The sequence below is a fragment of the Mastomys coucha genome, unplaced genomic scaffold, assembly GCF_008632895.1.
Source record: "Mastomys coucha isolate ucsf_1 unplaced genomic scaffold, UCSF_Mcou_1 pScaffold16, whole genome shotgun sequence".
Classification (NCBI taxonomy): Eukaryota; Metazoa; Chordata; class Mammalia; order Rodentia; family Muridae; genus Mastomys; species Mastomys coucha.
This window is the reverse complement of record NW_022196898.1, coordinates 80,305,140-80,324,237: the sequence shown is the minus strand read 5'-3', so window position 1 is coordinate 80,324,237 and position 19,098 is coordinate 80,305,140. Positions and strand designations below refer to the sequence as shown.

General features: G+C 41.9%; 1 protein-coding gene across 8 annotated transcripts in view; it reads left to right on the top strand.

Annotated features, from left to right (window-relative positions):
- Positions 1-19,098, top strand: part of Npnt (nephronectin) — a 69,162-nt gene that overhangs the window by 41,155 nt on the left and 8,909 nt on the right. For all 8 annotated transcript variants that reach the window (XM_031375561.1, XM_031375559.1, XM_031375560.1 and 5 more), the window contains 5 exons: positions 1,811-1,945; positions 2,151-2,273; positions 3,585-3,983; positions 17,616-17,702; positions 18,288-18,386. In XM_031375561.1, coding sequence (XP_031231421.1) covers positions 1,811-1,945; positions 2,151-2,273; positions 3,585-3,983; positions 17,616-17,702; positions 18,288-18,386 — 843 coding nt within the window. The remainder of the gene's footprint in view (positions 1-1,810; positions 1,946-2,150; positions 2,274-3,584; positions 3,984-17,615; positions 17,703-18,287; positions 18,387-19,098) is intronic.

Below are 19,098 nucleotides of genomic sequence, written 5' to 3'. Positions count from 1 at the left end.
TTCAAGCAAGCCGGATCTCAGTTTCTGTAACCCAGAGGGATGGAGCTGAGCAGGTCACCAGGCCTATGTCATTCCACGTGGTGTACCACAGGGCGTAGCGCTCGCCCAGAACATTGAGATAGCAGTTTAGATCATGGCAAAGTCTGAACTTTCGAAACCTGGCTGCACTGCAGACTAGCGATGTGACCTTAGTTAGGAGAACTTCTTTTCTTTGAGCTCGGTCTCCCTTTCTTTAAAATGTAAATACTACTACACAAAACCATTGTGAGTGGTGAGTGAGATCATGTGTTCAAAGAGTTCAGAAGAGCTCAGCGGAGTCTCCTGCATGGAGCTATTCACTCATCAAGACCCATTTACTAAGACCATATTCAAGACACTGCTGAGTGCTGGTGGCATAGCAGTGGGTGAGGTCCTTAAGAAGTTGACCTCCTACTGGGGAAGACAGAACATAAATAATACTCAATAAAACTATTGACCTTGCTAAGTGCTAGCAGAAGGTAGTAAGAGAAACAAAACTAGAAAGAGCCTGTCTTAGAAAATCATCCTTAACAAGCCAGCCTAAATATAGCTATCTCCTGAGAGGCTCTGACAGTACCTGACTAATACAGATGTAGAGGCTCACAGCCATCCATTGAACTGAGTACACGGTCCCCAATGAAGGAGTTAGAGAATGGACCTATGGAGCTGAGGGGTTTGCAGCCCCTTAGGACGAACAACAATATGAACTAACTAGTACCCTCTGAGCTCCCAGGGTCTCAACCACCAACCAGGGACTGCACATGGAGGGGTCTGATTGTTCTGGCAGCACGTGTATAGTAGAGGATTGCAAATTCGATCATCAATAGGAGGAGAGGACCTTGGCCCTGTGAAGGTTCTGTGCCCCAGTGTAGGGGAATGCCAGGGCCAAGAAGTGGGAGAGGGTGGGGTGGCAGGCAACAAGGGTCTGTTCTTGTTGTTTTCGTTTGGTTGGTTGGTTGGTTTTTGGAGGGGAAACTGGGAAAGGAGATATTTACATGTAAATAGAGAAAATATCCAATTAAAAAAAGAAAAGAAAAGAAAACACTGAACCACAAAAAAAAAAGAAAAAAAGAAAAAAAGAAAATCATCCTTAGGGAATTCCTAACGTTAGACCGGAGCCATTAGCCATAGAAAGAACACGCCAAGGGACCGGAGAGGTAACTGGCTAAGAGCAAGGGCTGCCCTTCCGGGATTCCCAGGACTCACCGTGTAGCTCACAACCATCTGTAACTCCAGTCCCAGGGGGTCCAACTGCCTCTGGCCTCCTTAGGCACAAAACTTGCACAAGGTGCGCATATCTACATGCAACCAAAACAGTCATGCACAGAAAATAAAATTTTAAATAAATTTAAAGAACCCGGGGAGAGGCGAAGTGATTGGAGGAGGTAAGATTGGCAGTTCAGTTCCCAGACTTTTTGTCTCAGTCCAAAGCGGGGGATGCTGGGTAGGACTGGGGTGGTGGGCGGTGCTGGACAGGTTCCCGCAGTCTTTTAGAGGTAGAAACAGCAGGAGTTGGGAGTGGTTTAGGAGTTGTCAGCGAGAGGTTTAGCACACATGCTTCTAGTTCAAGTAACTAAGTAGACGGCGGTGTCATATCTACTGCTGTTGGTTGAGAGAATTCAGATGAACTCAGTTTAGGGGGATGAGGTGAAACCTGGTAAGGTGTAGAACTTTTTCTTTTAGGGATATTTCGACGTGAAATGTGTCACAGGGGTAGCCAGGGGGATGGATACCAGTTATAACGAGCTCCCATCTTTGCTCTCCCTAAGATATGATTAACATGTGTTTCTAGATATTGATGAATGTGCGACTGGAAGAGTCTCCTGCCCTCGATTTAGGCAGTGCGTCAACACGTTTGGGAGCTACATCTGCAAGTGTCATCCTGGTTTTGACCTCATGTACATCGGAGGCAAATATCAGTGTCATGGTAATGAAACCGTCCCATCCCTGTGTACTCTCTCTTCCTATAGCATTGAGAAGACTGTCAGGGACAGGGGAGGGCGGAGGCACTGAATGAGCAATGTCACCTTAACCCACCAGTCATTCTGGAGCCAGCAGGTATTTTTCTGTTCACTGCCATTTTCTGGGGACCTCTGTAATGCTGTTTCATGTCACCATTGTTACCTCTGCAGACATCGACGAGTGCTCCCTTGGACAGCACCAGTGCAGCAGCTATGCTCGATGTTACAACATGCATGGGTCCTACAAGTGCCATTGTAAAGATGGATACGAAGGGGATGGACTGAACTGTGTGTGTGAGTAATGCCCCCTCCCGCTCTCATTTCCTCAGAAAATATGGGGTCGCATAAAGGCCATCGCCAAGGAAGATGAGGGACACAATTGGTTATTGAAGGCATGATTTTTTTCATACCTACCAATATCAGCCAAGTATTCTATAAACAATAAAATCAGTTATTGGGTAACTTTAAACAACTTTTTTTTTAAAAAAAAAAAACCACTCTCTAATGCATTCTAATTTTAAAATCTTCAGAATTTCCTGAGCAAAGTCTAAAGGTTGCTTCCTTTGGGCTAGGAAAAAAGATGGACCCCACCCTGGGAATGAGAGCTTGTTGAATCTGAAGTAAACGACCATTGTTAGCATTGCATTGTGATATCTGTATATATTCTACATGTTTCTTTTTTTTTTTCTTTTGGTTTGATATCTCTTAACTCTATTACTGAAAATAATTCCAATGTTTGTTTTCTCTACATTTAAAATTGCTTTGCTTTTAAATTTTCCTAAGTTATCTTTGGAGTAGCGAGTTACCAGATAAACATGAAAAATGCATGCTCTTGAAGATGAAAGGTTGACAAACCAAAGGCCATAATTTGCCACACTGTTTCATGTAACACTAGATAGTTTTTAAAAATTTCCTGAGTAAAATATTTACTGAAAAATCACAGGGCATAAAATCCTGTGGATTGAAGGGTTTTTGAAGTGTTGTGAAGTCATTCCTCCTCTGGAGGATACCATTCAGGGCAGATTAAATATTGATTCTTTTTGGTGAAGATTATCAATGGGAAATATTATACAGATAATTCTTTTTAACTTCAGAAAAAATGTCTTTTTAGAAAGCAAATATAAATTAGAAAATGTGAAGAAAAGTCAAGTGTAAGACTAATTTTTTACATAAGTTAAACACACCTAAAGTATAGGTGAGCAAAGACTTTGTCTAGTTTGTAGATTTCTGAGCAGTTACACAACACACAGGCAGGAGGGGACACAGCACAGACTGCATTTCTCACAAAAGTGTGATCTGTCCATATTTTGGGAAAATACTGATTTCTGTTGCTACTGCTTTATAAATATTGAAAACATTTTGTGCGTCAAATAATACATATTCATTATAGAAACAGCAATATATTTTTGCATATATCCTAACACACACATTTGTTATTCAGAAAATAGTAGTGTGACTTCATAGAGACGAGACTATAAATGTGGAAAATAGGGCTCAATTACCATGAGGTGTTTCTGTGCATGTGTTTGATTGCACTTTCCTGTTGCAGTTTTTAGAGAGAAATATTTTCGTACTAATTTACATTTTTGGATTTTGTTTTTTCAGATATCCCCAAAGTCATGATTGAACCTTCAGGTCCAATTCATATGCCAGAGAGAAATGGTACAATCTTAAAGGGAGATGGAGGACATGCTAATAGGATTCCTGATGCTGGAAGTACAAGGTGGCCCCTGAAGACACCATATATTCCTCCTGTCATTATTACCAATAGGCCTACTTTCAAACCAACAACAAGACCTACACCAAACCCAACACCACAACCTACTCCACCACCCCCGCCACCTCTCCCAACAGAGCCCAGAACAACTCCGCCACCACCAACCCTGGAAAGGCCATCCACCAGTCCCACCACCATAGCACCTGCTACCAGTACAACTACACGAGTAATTACGGTGGACAACAGGATACAGACGGATCCCCAGAAACCCAGAGGAGATGTGTTCAGTAAGTCGCATAAAGTATTGTCTTTTAAAGCTCTATTTATTGTATTTTAGGTGGATGAGTGTTTTGCCTTCAAGTATGTAATATGTACCCTGTCCATGTCAGCTGCTCACATAGGTCAGACAAGGGCATTGGATTTCCCAGAATTGGAATTACAGTTGGTTGTGAGCCACCATGTGTGTGCCTGGAATCAAACCTGGGTCCATTGCAAGAGCAACGACTGCTACTAGCCACCAAGCCATCTCTCCAGCCTCAGTTGTTGTCTTTTAAGAGACCCTTTAAGATGGTGTTCAACCCTAGGCAATCTTTTTAGTAAATCCACTGATAAAAAGAGTTAGCTGTTTAATGTCCATTCATGATGACTGATGCAGCATGTTGTTAGAAAGCCGTGTGATGAGTCAGGATGACTGGGCATAGGAAGGAATGTGTGTAGGTGGGGAGGACTCTTACAGATGCCAGGTAGCAGAGCACAGACCGGTCCACCCTGGGGATTCTCACACGATAGTGTTCAGATGTGAGAAACTTACTGTGCCTAATGGTATTTATCTTGTAACCTAACTGTCCATTCATTCAGGAAAGAATTTTGTGCATCCTTTGAGGGGGTAATAGACTGTGTTAGATGTTGGACTTACAAAGACAAAACAGGATAAAACAGAAAAAAGCTTACAGTTGGTAGGAAAGACAGTCCTGTCTGGGGTACTATGTCAGTGAATGGGGTTTCTGTAGACTGTTAAAGAAGTGGGGTGTAAGGGTCAGATCTGTGCTGTGCCACTTTTATGAATTCCTGGGTGAAACTGGACGGAGGGAACGAGGGAGGAGAGGCATTCTAGCTAAAGGAAGCAGAGGAAAGAGGGCACAGGAGCAGGAAGCAGTATACACTGCCGACTGGAGGGTTACGTCGGGGGCACGGGGCTGAGCATCTCCCCTCAGGCTGGTCACTTTGCCCTTCACAGGTACCGAGCAGAGGGTAGAACCCACAGTGGGGACAAGCTAGGGAAAGTAAGCGAGTGAGAAAGAAACGGTTGTTCTCTCGTTCCCAGACTAAGATCAGCATATTCATACCTACTCTGTGTCTAATCACGTATCGTGTTTCAATCCACTTATGATTAGCTTACCGTGCAGCTGTAATGTGCACCTTCCCTTTACTTTTTATTCATTGCTGATTTACTCTGTGCTTTTCGTCCCCATGATGGAGCAAAAGTGTCACTGTATATTTTTTTTTTGACAGAAATAGAATACTGATGCTTGTAATTCTTTCATGCTTGGGTTTGTATATGTATATACTTGGGGTGTATATCCATTTGAATGTGTGTGGATATGGGAACGATGGGACAATTTTGGGTGTTATTTCTTAGGTACAGTCAACCATTTTCGTCTTGTGAGACAGGGTCTCTCATTGGTCTGGAACTGCCCAGTAGGCTAGGCTGTCTGTCTGTCAAGGTATACGGACCCATCTCTGTCTGATTCTCCAGTGCGGTGGTTCCAAGTATACATCACCAGGCCTAGCTCTGTATTTTTAGCCTGGTTTCCAGGGGCTCAACTTGTGCACTGGACTGACTGAACCATCTCCCCAACATCCCGTGACGGTTGTTGTTCTTCACAGGAGAACACTTATGCTGTTTTTTGCCTACATAAGATTACCAGGTTTCTTTGTTTCTTTTTGCTTGTTGTCCATTTAAAGGGAGACTGAGATTCATTGTACTGTGGTTGTGCATGTTTTAGAAAATCTGCATAAGTTTTAGGAGAATTAGATGGTAGCTCTCAAAATACACATGTCATATGTGCATATCTATTTTTTAAATTGATTTTTATAATTTTCTCTCTGTGTTCTCTCTCTCCTCCCCTTTGTATTCTTTTATTTCTTAGTGATCTTCATATAATGTGATTTTTTTATTCATGTTTCAACCAGTTATGATATGTACATTATTTTGCTGCCCTTACTTTTCATAAAAAGTTGGCAACATAAATATATGCACTAATGGAGAGCACATCTTTCTGGTTATTCCTGTTAATAGTTTTTCATTTAAAAGAGCTCTTCCAAATGTTCTTTCTCTTCACATATAGATGCACACACAGGAATTAAAATAGTGTTGAAGCTCACTAGTAGGACCTAGTGGTATAAGACAGAGGTGGGGGTGGGGCACAGCTCCGGAGAGTGTTCAGAGCACCAGCTGTGACACTGATCCTCAGGACATGCCCTGGGAGGTCACCTTGGTCCCGTGCCAAGGCTGTCCCGTGCCACAGATAGCCTTGCCAGGAACAAGTTCACTCTGCCTTTGTCTTCAGCAGTGGCTACTCTTCAGTTTGGTTCGCACATGGGAGAAGATTGTGGAGATGTCTTACCTTGGTTTCTTGTGGTTATTACAAATATTCTGAAAAGTGAAAAGCCACCAAGCTTTTTATTCAGAAATAAATTATCCATTCACTGTGAAAGTAAAAGGAAATGTGAGCAGATTTTTAGCTCAACTGATTTTTTTTTAATTTTATTTTTAAAAAGACTACATGTAAGGCATCACTGTTTCTTGCCACAAACTTGTGCCATCTAGACCAAGTCTTCTCTCTCCTGGTTTACAGATTCAAAATCTACCATACTCCAGATGATTGTGAAATACAATATTTTCCAGATTGTTAGAAACATAGTCAGGTACTAGTGCTGTATGTTACACAATGAAGGATCCTTTCCATGGTAAAATGTATTGATGTTAACAAAAAAAATGTCATTTTGTTAACATCATATGGATGTTATCCATTTAGAACAGTTATCTCAAAGCATGTGTCTGTTTCCTGGCTCTTTGGGTTTAGTTAAAATAAAATTTACTTTATAATTTTATCCTTTACAACTTTAGAATTTTTATGAAGGTTTGTCTGTTTAAAAGTTCTTTTTTTTTTTAATGCAAGAAACACTTATGAAACAACACAGGCTTGCAAAGAGTAATATCAACACCAACATTTTGTTCCTTTGCTACTGCTACAAGAGAAAAGGATGCAGAACTGCAAATTTTTATTTTAAACTTCAAGTAGTGGTTTTTGTGATAATTGCCATAGTCTCTGGGTGTTTTAATTTGGGGCCTAGAAACATTCCTAAAGTAACATTACTTAAGTATCCAAGAGTCTTATTCTTATACCTCATGGCCTTATGCGGATGCTTAAGTCACCCGTGTGATATCCAGCGTTCCTTCCCATAACCCAGCTCACAACTGAGACATCCTTATGTCTAACCTAAATTTATGAAATCATAATATTTTGTAGACTCAGGGGTAATGGCACTGGGCTTGTATTTTAAGACTCATTTCCCGTGGACTTCGAGAATACTTCAGAAAATGAATCACCTCTTTCTAAGTAGTTTGAATTTTGTTTCTTGTTGCAGCTGAATTCTACTTCGTGATTCTGATAGCCTTCCAAATGACTGGCCATTTCAGATTACAGCTTTACTTTTACCTCATATAGGGTAACATAGCCATTGGCAATAAACATGCTCTAGAAAATTCTACACCCAGTGTGCTTTTAAAGTTTAAGCCTGATGTTGAGACTCAGTATAAATCACAGAAAAAGAAGGCTGAAGCATTTGGAATGGAATCCCTCTAGGACTAAAATGTACTGAATCAGGAAGCACCTGGTTTTGCTTCATATCTCTGGTTTTTATGAGTTTGCAACTTTGCTCAAATGCTCTGTTTACACCTTGACATGTGATAGATAGCCCAGGCCCTCTTTTCCACCAAGTGGGTTCAAGGTCAGAGGGAATTCAAGTAAAAAGTGTATGAATAATGATTACTTACTATACTTATTTACTTTAACCATAGTGGGGGGGATAAATATATTAAAAAGTCACCTTTCATGAGGATATGAAATATTAAACACCTGTTTCAAAATAAGACCAGTCTAAGGCAGTGGTTCTCAGACTTCCTAATGCTGCAAGCCTTTGATACAGTTCCTCATGTTGTGGTGACCCCCAACCATAAATTTATTTTCATTTCTACTTCATAACTGTAATTTTGCTACTGTTATGAATCACAATGCTAATATTTTTTGGAGATATGGATTGGCAAAGTGATTGTGACCTACAGTCTAAGAACCCAAGCCTAAGGGAACCTAAAGACTTTTTGTTAATGGGACCAGATACATTTTCAGAGCTAGCTGCAAACTAGCTCATAGGCTGGTTCGAACTGTACTAATGTCCCTGACAAAGCATGACATTGTTCTTCCACCACTGGGTCAAAGCAGTGTTTCTCTAAGTGTGTCTCATAGGCTATTAGCTACCTGAAACGTTATGCAAGTTCTGAGGTCAAATACATTAAGAAACACCGGGTCTAGCTCTGCTATCTACGTATGTTAGCTGTCAGGCTCCTCAAAACTTTAATGTGTTAATGTCACTGTAAATCTCCAGGAGACGCCTCCTACAGGGTGTAACATCTTCAGATAGATTTAACTATGGGATCATTTAACTCATTGGATTAGAATTCTCTGCCACCAGTTGTCTCGTTAGGTCTTGGCTGAGCTAGGCAACATGGAGACTACTCACCACAGTAACCAAGAGTCCTGACTAAGTAGCTTGCATTGAATGGCATGCGGAGACTAATGAGGCTGTTCTTAGAGAGTCTGGTAGAGAGAATCATGTACTGATCAGACAAGAGCAGAAACACAGATGGAAATGATAGTGTGCCTATCTGGATACAGGGGACCACTACAAAACAGGGCCTAAACACAAAAGCAATGCCCTTCTGTCCATGGAGGTAAGAAGGTCAGAGCTATGTAAAAGCAAAGATGATAAAGGTCTTAGCAGAGGAAGGTGCAGGAGAATGCATCCTGATCTCATAGGATAATAAATGAAAAAAAGACACACTCATTTTAAAAGGTACTTGGAAAAATATCCGTGTTTTAAGTATGTTGACTGAAAAAGTAAATACAAATATATATATACATATATACATGTATATGTATATATACATACCATTTTTACCCCAATTGGATATAAAAATACACGACTCCATATGTTTGGATGTATATGAAAGTCAGGAAGAAAGAAATTCCAAAGTAATCACCACGGATATGTGATATTTCTGGTGCTTTGAGTGGTTTTCATTGCCTTCTTGCTATCCCCACGCAGTGATTTTTAAATTTTCCATTGTCGTCATTAAGGATAACCATGATTGACTGTAACGATGACTCTTTAGGAGATGGTAGTGGTAATAGACTCCGGCTCTCCCCAAGGAAGAGTGAGGAATGGGGTTGCAGTTTTGAGAAAGCACCCCAGGGAGTTCTGGTTCTTAATCATGCCAGTTTCATTTGAAACATTTCTAGTTTTTCAAAATCTATTGTGGGTTTTATTAACTTCTAATGCCTCAAAAAATGTCTTTAGAATAGAATGCGCCATAACTGGCCAAAAGACTCAGATTACTAAAAGGAATATAGTACCACTCGGGGCCAGCAGACATACTTCTCCCCAAAAAAGGGTTTTCAGAACTCAGGTTGAACTAGAATAAACTAGGATACTTACTTAAGGTTCCTCTGGAGCGTACGCACTCATGCGCACTGTCTTGGGTCTTTCTTCAGTGTGCTTACAGATTATATGCTGCTCTTATTAAAATAAAGATGCTAACGCAATGGGTCTAGGAAAGATCCCAGACTGCATTTTTCGCACACTTACAGATATGCTGTTGATGTATTTGCAGACCAGATGGTATGGCAGGGTTCTCTAAGCCCCAGTGGCAGCCTCTATCCAGCAGAACCATGTCTTACATAAATACAGATTTAACCAGCTGTAGGATGTTCAAAATACAATAATTACAAAATAGACATTTACCATTTGTACCATATAAAAGAAAGGGGAAGTGTTATAGACTCAAGATTATAGAATATAATGTAATTAGCCTCTGCGAATTCTTTTATAAGTGGCCGTGCCTGAGAACCCATGTTGTTGCGGCCGCTGTTGTAGAACAGGTGAATGGGTTGAACACCCAGGTAGCAGCAGGAAATGGGAAATGGCTTCCTTCCTCCTGAGTGCTGCCCCGCGCACCATGCTGTCCTGGGGGGATCGGGTTTTGTTGTTTCTATTATTTCTCTTCTACAGATTTTGTCATCTGTAGTGTTTTTAGCCGTGGACATATTTTCGCCTCTCTTCTCATCTGGATGCTGACTGGGTAAATGATTGTTTCGGCAGAGGGGTGAGAAAGGTCCTCGGACTGCCAGGCTGCAGAAGCCCCAGGACCATGCTAACATCTCCCCAAGATGACATCTCTGCCGGTTCTTTAGAGAATCGAGTTGCCGCTGCTCACAGGTCAGGGCCTGGTGCTATGGATTCTGAGAGTTTTTAAGATTTTTTGATTTGTATTCTAATGGGATTCTGTGGAGACTGGTGAAGAAAGAAAAAAAAGGGTTCTTTTCAGAAAGTATAAATTGAGTTCTCAGTTGAACGATGGGACCTAGGTTGGAGATCAGAAATGTTTAAAAGCTCCGTGCGCATTTGCTTATAGAGTTATAATTAAAATGACTGTGTTTGGGGCACATTGCCAAATCCTTCTGTCTGTCTGTCTGTCTGATTGAGGTCATTGTAATATGCACTTACTGGGCAGCTTTGTGAGTTAGATGGGAAGGTCTGTGCAAACCACATGTCCCAGTGATTGCCACATAGCAGCATTAGCTGTCTCTATGACCACTGATGCTGGGTTCATTTGTACTGTGATAACAGCCTTTCCTAATCACTCACAAGAGAAGTCATATATTCTAGTGGTGACTACTTTTATTTTTGATGCTTTTTATTATGGCTCACTACAGTTTTAATGCTATTTTTCTGGCTAACACTATCTTTTCAAAATGAATTGATTTGATTTACAAGTGAGAGCAGAGAAAAATGAAAATAGAAATGAGCTACTTTGCATGTGCTTTGTTTATACCAAGTAACTGGAACTTTGTGTTTAGATCAGGCATTCATAGCCCATGTGGAGTTAGACAGATGTTAAAATAGAGACCACACCCCAGCTTCTTCATTGTGGATTTAATGACGGTTGTCTCCCAGAGGTGAATCTGTCCAGATGGCAAACTTAAACGAAAGGCTTGATGAGGTAGCTGACACAAAAGCTCCTGTCCTCTTTTGAGTGATAGTTTGGATGAGTGGGCCACACCCGTCGTACAGTCGGTGGGCTCTATACTCAGGTGTGCTATGCTTAGTTCAAGCCCCATTGGGCCTTTACTCAACACCGGTGTGGTGTGCACACCGGCCTGGAGCAGCCTAGCCTTTATGGTTTGCTTTGGTTTAGTAGAGGGCAGGAGGACCAAGCCTGAGGGATTTTCTCTTGGTTCTTATAACCACGCTTAGTGAAAAACCAAGATTTAGAGTCTCAGTCTCCTTAGGAGTTCCCTGGGGCAGTGCCTTTGAGTCAATTACTCTGAAACCTTCTAAGAGTCTCACACAGTCTAAGAGTCGGGGTCTGCCACCACTCCGGGCAGCTGGGCCGGGGTTCACCATTCACCAGGGAGGTTAGGTTTTCCTGGTTCTGTTCATTGTTCTTAGGCTATCTTCTGACCTGCAGGTCCTCCCTATTAGGCTGTCTTCTGACCTGCAGGTCCTCCCTATTAGGCTGTCTTCTGACCTGCAGGTCCTCCCTATGAGATGAAGTGCCGGCGACTCCCATAGGGGCTCAGCAACCCTGCTTGCTCTCGCCTCGAGCAACCAACGTTAGCCTGAGATATTTCTTGAATAAGAATAAGGGCATTGCAAACTCATTTCTGATTTTTTAAAATTTTCTTCTCTCTGCTTGGCATGTTCTACATTTGGAGTGGGAGCAGAAAGAATTCTACCTCAGAAAGCCTTTACAGGTCGTTTCCATTCTCCATCCTGTTGTCTTTTAAAATATCTAGGTGGGGTTTCCCCCCATCTGAAAGACATTAGAATAGAATAGAGTTAGACACATCCATACCTTTCCCTTCACTGCAACAAAGCTCTAAGCATAGAAAGAATTCAAGACAGAGCTCTCTGTTATCTTTAGTCCAACAACAAACGTCAGAATTGGCCTGGGCAATGTCATCCAAGCCACCTTAAACAGAACCTGAGGATGAAAACCTGCCTTTGGACCAATGGAGCTGAGGGGTTTGCAGCACCTTAGGGTGAACAATATGAACTAACTAGTACCCTCAGAGCTCCCAGGGTCTCAACCACCAACCAAGGACCGCACATGGAGGGGTCTGATTGTTCAGGCAGCATGTGTATAGTAGAAGATTGCAATTTGATCATCAGTAGGAGGAGAGGAGCTCGGCCCTGTGAAGGTTCTGTGCCCCAGTGTAGGGGAATGCCAGGGCCAATAAGTGGGAGAGGATGGGGTGGCAGGCATGGGGAGGGGGAAGGCAACAGGGGTTTGTTTTTGTTTGTTTCTTTGTTTTTTGGAGGGGAAACTGGGAATGGAGAAATTTACATGTAAATAAAGAAAATATCTAATAATAAAAAAATTACAATTAAAAAAAAAAAGAAAACCTGCCTTTGAGGAATAATGCTTACAGGTTTGCAAGCAGCTTGGCAGTGGGAGGTGTGTGCGCTTCTATTTACATTTTCTTCTCTGTGTTTACTCTTGAGGTTTTACTGGGTAAAAACTGCAGCTGACGACTTGAGAAATCTTATTTATCATATGTAGACTATATGTGGATATGATCATAGCCCTGGAGAGGCTCTACATAATAGAATTTACTGGGACAGCAGGTTTTGTGAGGAGACGGCTTCTTTTCACGGCTGCTTTCCCCATGGGCACCAGGACTCTGCAGCCATTGTGGGACAGTCCTGTGTCCTTTGCCCGCAGCAATCATACTTACATCCCTTAGTCTTCATCTTTGGGCTTAGTACTATCTATACCCCACAGTTGCTATCATGTGGGGTTAGTACCATCAATGTCCTACAGTCTCCATATCTGGGGTTAGTGCCTTCTTTCTTTTAGATATACAGATTGTAGTTAGAAACAACAGGCAAGATCAGTTCTCTATCCCTATCTCTCTCTCTCTCTCTCTCTCTCTCTCTCTCTCTCTCTCTCTCTCTCTCTCTCTCTCTCTCTCTTTCTCTATCTATCTATCTATCTATCTATCAATCTATCTCTCTATCTCTATCTATCAATCTATCTCTCTATCTATCTCTATCTATCAATCTATCTCTCTATCTATCAATCTATCTCTCTATCAATCTATCTATCTATCTATCTATCTATCTATCTATCTATCTATCTATCTATCTAAAAACAACAAGCAAGATTGATCCATCCATTCATCCATCCATTTTGAGACTGGGCCTCACTATATAGCCTAGGTGGCCTGCAACTCCCTATGTAGGCCATGCTGGCCTTGAACTCACACAGATCTGCTCGTCTCTGCCTCCCAAGTGTTGGGATTAGAGCCCTCTACCACCACACCACAAGAATGTTTTTATAGGTTCAATATTGAATAATGTAAGAAAAGTATTAGAGGATGTTTTAAGCATGTGAACATTCTTTATAGTAAATGTGGTTAGTCATAAATTCTTTCTGTTCCCACCTTCCTCCTTGCCAGTCTCTAAGCTACGGCAGAATGATAATTTTACCAGGCAACCCCTGCCTAACCACCGCTGTAAAACCCTTTAGAGTGTCCAATTCCTACCAAGATAAAATCCAACATTTTATCAAGGCTTTAAACAGTCATTGTGCAGCAGCAGTCTCGTTTGGAGCTTTTCTTCTGGTGTTCTGCCTCTCCCCCAAGCTCTTCGGCTGACTTGGGGGTTCACCCTTTTATTCTCTGGGGCCTTCGGTCATGAAGCTCTTCCTTCAGATCTTAGTACAAACATCACTTCTCAGAGAGTTTCAGCATCTCCCCTTCCTGGGTGAGCTTTGTCAGGCTTTACGTGTCATACCCATCCTTAAGCACCATCTTCTCCGTTTCCATTAACCCCCAGTTATGTCCATCTTTGCCTCAAGAATGTAGAATACATTCACGAGCTTAGCCCAGTGAGTGGGGGGACTTTGAAGGAAAGAAAGTGAATAGACAGCAGCATTTCTAACATCTCTTTTTCTTTTTAATCTTTATGACTACACCATTCTGGTTCTAAGAAAGTATCAGCTATATTTCTGCTTATTGTGTATCTTATTGTGAGTACTAACCAAAATATCAAGCAAGGAAGAGTGGTTAAAAAAAAATGTGTAAATCACTGCTGATCTGTTCTGAGATATTTTATTAATATTTTCTACATCCATCAAAATTGCTCCCTTGAAAGAAAGCATTTGGATTTTAACAGACATTCCAGTTTTATAACCTAGCTTATACATCAGACATCAAGACTATTCAGAGCCCTTTGGTCAAAATACATGCAAACATTGGACATGTAGCTGCTGTGTAGGGATGTCATTACAAACACCTCCTTTTTCAGAACATTTAGGGTTTGTTCATATTGAATGAAACCTTTTCCTTTTAACAGCCTCAAAATATAAAATTATGAAAGATTAAATGAATCAGCAAATAAAAATATCTCTTAATTTTCAACATTCAGGCTACCACATTTTTACTGTATTCCTTATGACCCTATTTTCTAGTCTTTAAAAAACATTTTTAATATGTTGTTGAGACAGTACTCCAGTTTCCATGCTTGTTCCAGGTGATACTTTCACACGTTATTAGATATGTCAGGCAGGGTGCTGGACCCGCCGTTGACACTTCAAAGTGATGTTTTTAGTGAACCACTGACGTGGTGAGGAAGTCAGTGACCTGGCACAGTGCTCGCTGTAAGCGTACATCAGGCTGTGTAAATCTTTCGGAGTGCATAACCGTTGATCATCACTGTTAATTAAATAATTGCTGGAATTGTCTGAAGTCTTAGAGAGCCATCTGAGGCTTTGCTAGAGCTCTCTTGCAAATGCTTCATCTTGTTCCTTTCTCTTTATCCAGCTCCTGTGGTGCTCTCTCCACCACTGTGTGCCCAAAGCATCATCTTTATCAGCCCGGGTTTTGTTTCTTACTGGAAAGTTCTGCCTCTTTCCCTTTCAGTTTGCATAGTTCTGTCCAGAGAAAACCTCCTGATCTTCCTGGATAAAGCATCTTCCTGTGTCAGAGCACCCGGACACATCAGGAGACAATGCCATTGGACAGGCCTTTATGGGGGCGGGGTGGGGGAACCGTCATAATGCCCCCAGACTCTACACCGCAGGGGTGGAGCTTTTCCATTTCAGAATCATTTATGTTACCGAAGAGGAGAACAAATGCACACTTGTGCCCTAGCGTTTCTATGTCGTGAGGAATGAAGCACATTTACCTAGGCTGTTGTAGGTAATAAGGAAGGTGTTCTCTAAGAGTCTGAGAATAAGGGAAGGAAAGCTGTCATTGGATGTAGGTGCTGTCAGTTATTCAGCAGCCCTGGGGAACAGTGAGCAGCTTATCCATATCTGTCTTCTGTCTTAGCTTGGATTCTGTCCTACCTGTCAGTGTGGTTGTGTGTGTGTGTGTATGTGCGTGTGTGTGTGTGTGTGTGTGTGTGTGTGTGTGTGTGAGCGCATGCTGTGAAATAGGAAGGCACTTCCATTTTGACTTTTGAGACAGCAGTGGGGGAACAGTCCAGATGTAGTGAGCTAAATACAGTTGCAAGTAATACAAGATTGTCAGTTTTAAAAGTCCTGGCTAACAATAGCAACATAACTACAGGGGAAAAACCTGTTTGAATGTCATCAGTTTTGTGGTAGTCTATGTCTTTTACTCCTTGTCTTATAAAAATAAAGTATTAATTAAATTTCTGGCAAGAGAAGGGAGTAAGGACTCGCTGGCCTCTGGTCCGGAATTCCCCTCTCGACCACAGCTTATCCTAGGCTTTCTCTGCTCTCAGACCCTGCTGTTCTTCATGGCATCTTTGGGCATTTTTTTTCTTTCCTGCCCCTTTTCGAAGCTTGCAATGTCCGTTTATCTCCATGTGTGATGTCAGTGTCTGCCATTAGAGTTCAAACTCCATAGGATCTGGCTTCTCAGTGCCCACCACCGGGTTTGGCATTGGGTTAGAAATCAAATATACATCGAATTGATGGATAAACAAGAGTTTAATTGAATCAGTTCTCTTAAAGTGCATTCTTAAGCTCTAACCCACTGGTGACATCTGTTGAAGCCTGTTGACAGAGAACATGAGTTTCTAACAGGATCTTTGCAGTCGCTCAGTGATCACCAGGTTGAGCCCTGGAAATACCATTTGAGTCAGATGTGATAGATGCCATTGAGGACCTCAGAGACTAGCAGAGAGATAGACGTGTGTGTGTGTGTGTGTGTGTGTGTGTGTGTGTGTGTGTGTCTGCAGCTTCTGACAAATGCATAGGAAGGAAATATGCAAACAGGACTATTGGTGATCAGTGGAGAAGAATTTAATACTGCCAAGGGTAGGAAAGTTTCTAGAGCTTTCTCTGAGATTTATGCCTGGCCTGAAAGGAAGAAGGGATGCTTGTTCAGGTTAATTAGTCAGAAAAAGAGAACCAGTCTCAGGAGTGTGGAAATGAACAGCATGCTTGGACAGGGTTTTGTATTTTGTTGTGTGGATGGTCAGTGCTCACCAGTACACCTCCTGTAGTTGATCTTACAGGAGTTGGGGAGCCTGCTGAGATCAGGAAGGTTATGGAAGTAGGTGTGGACTAGTATACAATATATATAATGTGCAGAGTTCCTTCGAGGGACGTAGGCGCTTCGAGAAAAACACCAAACTATTCACTAATGCGTCTTTCACAGAGATGAACTTCACAATTCTTGCTAAAAATTAGAAATTGTTTCGTGGGGTGTTTTTCACATGAATACTTGTTCTTCCCCCCACCCCTGTGTCTGTGTGTGTGGTATATGTATGTGTTCATGTGTAAGCATACATGTGAGCATATGTGTATGTATATAGAAACCAGAGGTCAACATGGGTGTCTTGTTACTATCCACTTCATTTTTGGTTTTTTGTTCAGGTATTTTTGAAGCTCAAGGACAATTTTAATAGTGGCTGAGAGAGAAACAAGGCAGACTAGCTGTATGTTTCCACAGCCGCTGGGAGGAGGGCGTTAGGGAGAAGAACATAAAACCAAGCCTTGTGTGTGTGGCATGGAGGTAGATCTGAAAAAAAGAAAAAAGGCAAAGCTGCACCTTTGAGTTAAAGCTCAACAACAACAACAGCGGCAGCACCAGCAGTGAGAACAAACGGTGGCTTTTTAGCAGTAAGATTTGCAAGCAACTGTCTTCCCCTTGTTTTTTGAGATAGAGTCTCTCTCTCACCAAACCAGAAGCTCTGTCCGGCTAGGCAGAGTGGCCAAATAATTTCAGGGATCCTCCTCTCTCTGATCCCACAGCACTGAAGTTATGGGTGTGTTCCCCTGCCCCAGCTTTTTACATGGGGGCTAGGGATCCAAACTCAGAACTCAAACACATACAGCAGGCACCTTACCAAACAAGTCATTGCCCTGGCCCATCAACTTATTCTTGCTGAGAATTTGAAAAACTTTTGAAATTGGTGTCTTTCATTTATATCCAGATAAATGTCAGAGAACAAATCTTTGCACAGCAAATTGTATCGCTCTTCATATAAAATGAAATGAGATGCATGGGATTCCTCCTTGCTTGTGCTAAAGATATGGGATCGCTGCAAGGTCTCGTAAAAAACAAACCAACCGACCACTGGCTTCTTCTCTTTTGTAGTTCCACGGCAGCCTTCAAATGACCTGTTTGAAATATTTGAAATCGAAAGAGGAGTCAGCGCAGACGAGGAAGCAAAGGATGACCCAGGTAGACGCTGTTAACATTCCAGTCCTGAACCCCATCCCAGGAAGAGAACTTGAAATTGTTTTTTTTTTTCATCTGGGATGCAAAATAGTGGGTTTCATTAGTCTCAGGAAGTACCATTGTAAAGCGCCAGTCACATCTATGGAAGTTAGGCGGTTCTTCTCTTTCATTGTATTTTACAACTCAATTGGTTAGATCACTTGAACAAAAATAATTTTGAGTCATCATTTTCTTTTAAAATCACATTAAAGCACTGTTTGAATTGTGAGATGGAAGTCATATTTTAACAGTGACAACTCAACAGGGTCATTTTAACAGTGACAACTCAACAGGGTCATGAGTCCGGAGCACTCTTGGTTCTGTTTTCTCAGCTGAGCATCTATTCCAGTCATGCTGGCAAACGATACGCATCATCTCCTTTTGAGCTCAAAGGTGAGCTCAAAGGTGAGCTTTTGAGTCAAGGTGTTCTGTTGGGCTATTAAGTTTGGATAGGAGAAAATTCGTGCTATATAGATACCTCCTATTTGCGAATCGCCAGCTATGGTTTATTGAGTTTGTCATCTTGTCTCTCTGGCCACCTCCTTCCAGGTATTCTCATACACAGCTGCAATTTTGACCATGGACTCTGTGGATGGATCAGAGAAAAAGATAGCGACTCACACTGGGAGCCAGCCAGGGACCCAGCAGGTAAAGTCACATAATGTAACACCTCCTGACTCTGTTTGATCCTTTCAACCATTAAAAAATTACCCCTATTATGTATATTCCACCTTCTTTAAGAGAGGTGATTTGCTAGCTCTCCATTAGACTCACTGCATGGGACATGGGTAGTTAATCAGGAAGCCAGGTGGTTTGCCTCAAAAAGCTTGGTAAATAGCATTTAGACTTGTCCTAGGGTCATAATTTTCAAAATACTTGTTGCACCCAGTTCCTCCGTGTAAAAGCAGTAACACAGCGACCTGTTGCCCGGGTCAACGGTTCCCACGTTTGGTCAGTTATGCCCTAAGTTTGTTAATGAAGATTTGAGCTGTGGATGATGGAGCAATTGAAACTGAAGTGTGACAATTATACAGCACAATGGCCCTCAGGAAACAATTTACTCCAAGTCAGATCAGAGGAAAGGATCCATGCTATCACCCTACTTCCAAGTAAAGCTTATAACAGAGCTGGACTTAGACGTGGGCTCTCAGGGAATCAGTAGACTTGTAAATTGTACGGTGTTTACTAATGTAAGCATTCAGTGCTCATTCAGTATTTTACCTCGTTTCAAGCAGGAAAGCCTCCACACTGGACTCTTCCTTCCCTCTGTAATTAAGTGGGGTTTGTGTGTCTGTGTGTGTGTGCGCGCGCGTGTGCGTGTGTGTGTGTGTGTGTGTGTGTGTGTGTGTGTGCGTGTGTG